Source organism: Ceratotherium simum, chromosome 16 (genome assembly GCF_057802395.1).
Source record: "Ceratotherium simum simum isolate JZ-2026a chromosome 16, ASM5780239v1, whole genome shotgun sequence".
Lineage (NCBI taxonomy): Eukaryota > Metazoa > Chordata > Mammalia > Perissodactyla > Rhinocerotidae > Ceratotherium > Ceratotherium simum.
The window spans coordinates 47,696,029-47,703,425 of record NC_141915.1 but is presented as its reverse complement, the minus strand read 5'-3'; the positions used below and the strand labels follow the sequence as shown (position 1 = coordinate 47,703,425).

The following is a 7,397-nucleotide window of genomic DNA, read 5'->3' as shown; positions in this document are numbered from 1 at the left end:
GAGGAAGACTGGCCCAGGCTAACATTGTGTCCATCTTCCTCTACTTTATATGGGACGCTGCCACAGCATGGCTTGACAAAGCAGTGCGCCAGTGCGCTCCTGGGATCCGGGCCTGCGAACCCTAGGCCGCTGGAGCAGAGCGCACGCACTTAACCGCTGCGCCACCAGGCCGGCCCCTATAACTCTTCTCTTTATGCTCTAACATCTGACCATCCAAACAGTAATTTTTCTGGTGGGCCATCTTGTTATTTTCCCCACCATGTTACTCAAGATCACCACTTAGCCTTTTGACATTTAAAAATTTGGCTTTGATTTTTGTGACTGGTGCTATCGTACGTCTGAGTTAACTTTTATCTTAAAGAAAACTAACCCAGAAGCTCTTCATTCACTGCATACTCTACTGCCAATAGTTTGTATAATAATGCCGTTGTAATATACCCAAGAAGTAATTATAGTACGATTTTTAGTAAGTTTGGGCAAGACTTATTTTGGGAAAATTCTCTAAAAATCCCTCAGTTAATGCTTTATGACAGAAGAGTCAGAACCTCTCAACTTGTATTTCACCTCTTTGTCCCATTTGGGATAAGTAAGGTAACAGCATCTCCCATCACGATCAGATGTCACGTCTCGTGCTGTTGCTGCTTGCTTCCCCACGAGTCCTGTCCTGGTGTCCTTCAGGGATACAGTGCTTCTGTGCGGCCATTACAGACTGAAGACACAGCTTGACCTCCCTGAGTGCATCTCCTTTGAGACCAAAGGGGCTGTTTTTCTCTCTCTCCAGTGCAGTTCCTTTTTATCTTTCTTGAGGCAGTGATCTTCAACCATGGCTTACCAGTCTCTCTATTCACAGTGTTTCAAGTTAACTGAAGTACAGCTTGGTCTTCTGAAAAAAAATTAATGTCTTTGTGGACTCAAGTATAATGAATACTAAATTTAACTAGTGATTAAACCTTTTTCAAACCAACTGGAAAATGTTTAAAATTCACATGCTTGCAAGCTGTCGTTGAATATTGTCCAGGGTTTTGGAGTAAGTTTGAGGAAGGCTTTTCCCTCAAACTTTGGGGTTCAGTGAGGCTAAAAAAACCAGGTGCATCCAAGATCTGATTTCAAGGCAAGATTTACTGCTTTACAAACACAAACATGATACTTGGTCTTAACAGAAAAATGACATCAGATACACCCAGAATATGTTGAGCATTGGCATAGCTGCCAGTTCAGCACAAAACATATGTTTTTAGGAGCAGACAGGCATGAAAATAAACTATACTTTATATTTTGGTACATGAGGAACACTTGTCTCAGTAATATTTTGCTTGAATTAAGCCCTTGAGCACTCTTTAGGTGTAAAACTTTAATACTTGTCTTGGGCTCTGACCTAGGGTTTGACCTCAATGACATTTCTTACATGTCTCTGACTAGTGCACTTACTGCTATGTACAGATTTTAACGTGATGGTTTGAGTATAAAATTTGGTTTGATACATGATATAAACTACTCAAAGTTGTATATTTAAAATTAAGGAAATGTGTTTTGTGAACTATTTCTACTGAAGAATGTATTTAAATTAAAATAATTAAAAATAAATGATATGAAGCAGTGATCTGTTAACTAGACAGGTCAGTCATCTGAGCTGTGTGAATAACTGGCACAAGAGTTGGATAACTTTGCTGCAGAGCTCAGAAGCATACCATTTAAGAAGCATTTTGTAAATAAGAAAGTGACAACTTCAAGATTAGAGTTGGAACTATGCAACTAGTTCATAAAGGAGCTGTGTCCTATTCTAAAGGAAGACCCCATTACATGAAGACCTTTCCTGTCTTGTTGCGAATTCCAAGTCCCTTATCCAGAAATGGCAAGATGGTACGTTTCAAGTACACTGGGTGTGAACTGCAGCTTGAACTTGCCCATCCCTTTTTCTGTTAAATCTTTTCACATAGCTGCTGCTCCTGAGCAGTCCATCTCCTGGTCGGAGGCGCCCTCTCAGGACCTGGAGCAGAGCTGTAGGGAGCTGCCGTCTCTTATGGTAGATGTGGCCCATCACAATATACCTGCTGCCTGAAAAAACATAACCAAAATTTCAATTCATAGTGTCTTTTAAATGCCATGAAACAATAAGAAAACGTAAGACCTTTAAGAAATGCCTAAGCTTGAATCTATTTTGCTGGATGTGTTGAATCTCAGACATGTAACCCTCAGACAACAGGTCTGAAGCAGTCTAGTGACCTTTATAAGATAAGCAGATAATCAGCCTGTCATTACAGAACAAACGTCCTAATCACAATGCACCAGCAGGATTTTCCAGAGCGTATCTCTAGAAAGACGTTGGAGTGGGTATTCTCTTCGCCCCAAAAAAAGACTTCTAAACTCAGTTTAAATAGAGCCCCTTATACATCCCTTCTGGCAACGGTGTTTCGTCATTCACTCAACTTGTCAGCAAATATTTATTGGGTGCCCTCTTTGTGCCAATCCACGCTGTTCCCACCTTTAACTGGAGGTGTGGCAGGGGGGAGGTTGATGAAGCTTAAATCACAGAGTGGCCGAAATATTACCTGTCGTCTAAATTCTTTTCATTTTAGAATGCCCCTCCCCCCCAAAAAAGGTATTGGGGTGACCAACAAAGACCGAGCTGTGGCATCCAAGTTACAAATGATAGCATCAAGTACAAATATGAAGTGGTCAGGTCAGTTTCAATACCAGGTTTAAATTCTGGACATGGCTTATTGCAACTTGAGGAGTCTAGGGCTAATATGTGGACTCGGAAGAAAAACCCGTCCGGAGTGATGTACAGGCGGTTCATCTTGTACATCCCGTCCCGGTCCACCAGCAGAGTCACCAGCCGGATCCCCGTGCCGAGCACGTCCACATCATGCACGATTCCGTTCACTGCTGCTTTCAAAAAACAAAGAGTTTGGAGAAATGCATAACGCTCATTTCCTCTTTCCTTCCCTAGTGCGTTTTGAACAAATCACGACCGAGTCCACACGGGTCTGGGGCCCGCGGGATCGAGCGGGTGGGTTTCTGTAGGGTTTGGCTTAGGGTGTCCGCGCGCACGACCCGGCGCTCTCGGCTCGGAGAGGCTCGCCTTGCGGCCTGGGCTCTGCGGGCCGGGCCCGGGAGGAGCTGCGGGGCGGGGCTCACCGAATTCGCTCGCGCAGTAGGACTCACGCTCGTCCAGGTCCGCCCTGCAGGCGCGCGCGCAGGGCTCGGCGCCGGGCTCCGCGTCCCTGGGCGGCGGGCTGAGGTGCGGCAGCGGCGCGGGCGCGGGCTCCGGGGGCGGCGCGGCGGCGCGCGGCCGGTTGGGGTGGGCGGAGCCGGCGGGAGCCTCGGCGGCGCGCTCAGGCGGCCGCGCGGCCGGGAAGCGCAGTGCCGGGGCGCGCGCGCGCCGCGGGGACTCCTCCAGCGCGGGCGCGCGGCGCGGCGACGCGCGGTTCTCGGCCTGCGCGAGGCGCGGGCTCGGCGGGCCCGCGGGCGCGCGCGCGGTCTCCCGGAAGCCGGCCCGGTTCTCGGCGGGCGGCGGGGGCTTCCGGCGCCGCGGGTCCGACCAGGGGCGGGGAGCGGCCTCGGCTGCGCGCGGCCGCCGCGGGGCCTCGGGGAGCGGCTGCGCCCGGGGCCCGGGCGTCTCCTCCGCACTCTGGCCGCCGCCGGGGCCGGGCTTCCTGTTGTGGGGCGGCGAGGCTGCAGGGAGAGAAGGGGAGAGGCCGGGGAGGCTGTCAGGGGAGGAGAGGCCGACGGGGGAGGGGAGAGGAGGCCGGGGAGGCCGACGGGGGGAGAGAAGAAAGGGCTGTGGGAGGAGAGAGGCGATGGGGGACAATGTACATTCCGCTAGCACCTGCGAGAGGAGAGATGGGGAGGTCAGGAGACCTGGAGTGGAAGAAGGAGGGAAGAGGAAGGCGCCCCCACGTTGAGGGGAGGGAAGCCTCCGCTTCTGGTCCGCGTGGAGCACAGGTTTCCTAGGCCCCAAAGGAGGACAGCGATGAGGGTCTTGCCCTCTAAGAATGAGGCCAACTAGGAAAATTTTTCTCACCACGTGAGGAATCGGAGGCCTGATGGGAACATTTCATTTTGCTGAGGAACCTTTTCAAATCTATAGCTTCTAAAACTACAACCACCAATTTGTTCTAGGACTAAACATATCTGACAACTTTGGTTAAATAACAAACTCTTTTTGTCCTTGCTTTAATATATATATATATAAACATCCGCCTGTTTGCTATGTACAGTTTGTTGAGTAAGTACCAAGAGCAAACCCCAGGGAGAAAGGTCTCATATTACAGGTTCTCTTAATTGTTTCAGCGCCCCTGACAACAGAACTATTTGGTTTTCCCATCCGTGTTTACACTGTCATCTTGGTCTCTGCAGAATCGAGCATTTGTGAGTGGATTTTTATCTGGCTTCTTGGACACCACTTACTAGTAAACCACAGCTAAGAAAGATTTTTAAAGCGTGGTTGGGAGGCAGAGGCCCCTGGTGAAGTCTAAAAGCACACACACCGCTTACATCCCCCTGCCCCCTTCCATGGTGGAGAACAATCTCCCAAATGGTATGGCATGAAAAATTTTTTAAATTAGTAATGATTTTCCCCAGCTCTGCAGACAGGTTGGTGAGCAAACTTCAGCCAGCTTGGAGGCTGGGCAACTTTCCATGCCCAGTTACACAATATCGCCTCCCTGTTTGCCTGGGTCCCAGTGCCCTCCCAACAGGCACAAGAGCTAGTCGTTTTCTTTTTTTGTTGTTTTAACGGCTGGTTGTCAGCATTTCTCTCCTCTTGCAGTGAAGAGCTCGGGCCACCGTTTGCAGCTCTTGCAACACTTCGTTTGCTACTTGCCAAATTGACAGTCTCCTTTAAAGCCAGCTTTCACCCAGCAATAATAGCTGGTTATAGTTCATGTTTTTGCAAAGAGGTTGATTCTGACTCATCATGGTCAACGTTGTCCCATACCCAGCTGAGTAAAGTTCTGGTGGATATCCAATTCCTGACTGTCAACTGTTGACCTCAGAACTGCTTCCCCATTGATATCACCATCTGTTGTCATGGGAAAGATTCTCTGATATTTGGGTTAAATGCCACTGAAGTCATTCAATTTCCATGTGGAAAAATAACCCAAAGTAAATTGCCCTGTGAGGTGCGGAAGCTATTTTTCCCAGAGATAGTGAATCGAACAGGACATCCAAATAAAGCAAAACAAAAACACGTCCCCGTAGACAGTCCCTTATTGCTCCCTTCCGTCAGTAACCTTTTCATTTCATGCGTGAAAAATTTCAAGACTCAGGTGTCCCGAGGCCGTTCGTTGGGGCTCAGGGCGAGGGGAGCAGTGTCCGATTGCAGCTCCCCTCGCCCTCAGCCCGGCGGGCGCACCCAGCGCCCCTGCTCGCCCGCGGGACGGGGACCGGGACGGGGCGCAGGGCGGACCCCGCGCTCCCGGGGCGCCCGCCGCGTCCTGCGAGCCCGCACGGCTCCCGAAAGGCGCGCCGCGACCCCTTCTGACACTTTCCCTCCTCGCTGATGGAGCAACTACTTAGCATGCAAAGTTTTCTCCAGCCTGCCCGGCTCGCTCGAGATCATTTCAGTAGCTGAACTGGCTTCTTTCCGAAAAGGCTGCCAAGACACCCAAAATCTTGGGGACACATTTTGCTCCTTCCGAACGCGAACACGGACCTGGAGTCGCCTGCCTCGCACGCTCTGACCCCTTTCTCGTCCCGCCCTTCATCGCGCCCTCTCCCCAGTACCCCCCGGATCCCAGCCCCTCTCCCAGGGCTCAGCATTTCATCGATCTTACCTTTTCTCTCCGCCACCGGGGCTTCGGGAGATGATCCAACGATCAAACAGAGGAGCCAGAAAGCTCTAGCTGTCATCTTTGTAGACACGGTTCCCAGGCTCTAAAACTGAGCCTGGGCTTTTGCTCCTTCTCTCCCCACCACCCTTCTCCACACCCCCACCCCCGTTCATGCTAATGAGGGGCAGCCTTTGGGGAAACGGGACTCACTCACTGAACAGACCATTGGAACAAAACCGAGCTGCAGGGATTTCTCCCACTCCCGAGGGGGACGAGCACATGGCCTCTCAAAGTTGTCCCTGCGAACGTCTGTCCTGCGATCTGTGGGCAATGAGAGATCAAATCCTAAACTCCAACCCCGGGTGCGTTTGCGGGCTGGGGTTGGGGGAGGAGAAGGAGGGGTGGCAAGTGGACGGAATAAGGGTGTCGAGGAGCTGAGGGACAGGGTGGAGGAGAATGAGCCATAGGGAGTTTTTCCTAGGTTAAGTCAACAGCAAATAGGCAAATTAGTGCCTGAGGCAGCTTGGGCTTGTGTAAGGGAGAGAATTCCAGATGACAGATAACTCATCCCGGAATGTGTCAGGGATTCTGAGAGAAACCAAACCTCTACATCCTAGGTTTGGTCAAACTGTTTACCATATACACAATATTTATATTCTAGAACCAGAAGGAAAAACAGCAAAATAGCTTTTCTTCTCCCTTTTATCCCCCTCCCCCGCCCCCAACTGAAATAAGTATCTAGTTAGCTAGATTCATCAAGCCCATACCCAGGGCCTTCTACCTGCCGGGTGCTCTGGGACAAAGATGAGTCAAACACCCTCCCAGATCTCTAGTAACGGCTCATCTCCTCAAGAAAGGTGGATCTTTTTTTTTTCCTAAGAAAAATAAACTCATTCACTGCTTAGGTCTGAATTCTTGAAACAGCTCTGTTTATTGGTCCTGAGCTAAGGACCCTCTGCCTCAGATTAAACAGAAACAGCATTCACCAGAGGGGGAAATAAGCTCACCCTCGTAAACCCACAACCTTACCGGTGTGGATCTCATTTCAACAGCTTCACATCCAAAAGGAAGGGGAAATGCATTGAGATGGAAGGCGTTTTATCGGAAGCATAGGCGCCAACAGTGAGATGCAGCTGCTAAAAGAAACAGCAAACTTACGCTGCGCTTATATCATGATATAATAGTGCTAGTGGACTGACCAGATTCTGAGGGGATCATGTTTTCAAGAAAGACACTAGAACGCTAGGAGGAGAATAATAGGGTGAGAGAGGGCTGGACTCAGTCATGTTCAAGTTCTTTTGGAGGAACTGAGGATAGGCACCCGAGGCACACAAAAACTTGTGTTACATTTTGTGAAAGAACCAGAAGGTGGAAGTGATGAGGTGACGGATTTAATTTCAATTTAAGAAAGAATATTCTAGGGCCGGCCTGGTGGCGCAAGTGGTTTAAGTGCGCGTGCTCCGCTGCGGCGGCCCGGGATTCGCCGGTTCGGATCCCGGGCGTGCACCAACGCACCGCTTGTCAAGCCATGCTGTGGCAGCGTCCCATATAAAGTAGAGGAAGATGGGCACGGATGTTAGCCCTGGGCCAGTCTTCCTCAGGAAAAAGAGGAGGATTGGCAGA

General features: G+C 50.3%; 1 protein-coding gene across 1 annotated transcript; it reads right to left on the bottom strand.

Moving 5' to 3' along the window:
• Positions 1-1,099: 1,099 nt before the first annotated feature.
• On the bottom strand, positions 1,100-5,928 carry C16H17orf58 (chromosome 16 C17orf58 homolog). The gene is made up of 4 exons (XM_004432666.3): positions 5,778-5,928; positions 3,139-3,675; positions 2,695-2,886; positions 1,100-2,055 (listed from the first exon to the last, which is right to left on the bottom strand). The coding sequence occupies exons 1-4, from the start codon at positions 5,851-5,853 to the stop codon at positions 1,868-1,870; spliced, it is 993 nt and encodes a 330-aa protein (XP_004432723.2). The 5' UTR covers positions 5,854-5,928; the 3' UTR covers positions 1,100-1,867.
• Positions 5,929-7,397: the final 1,469 nt, after the last annotated feature.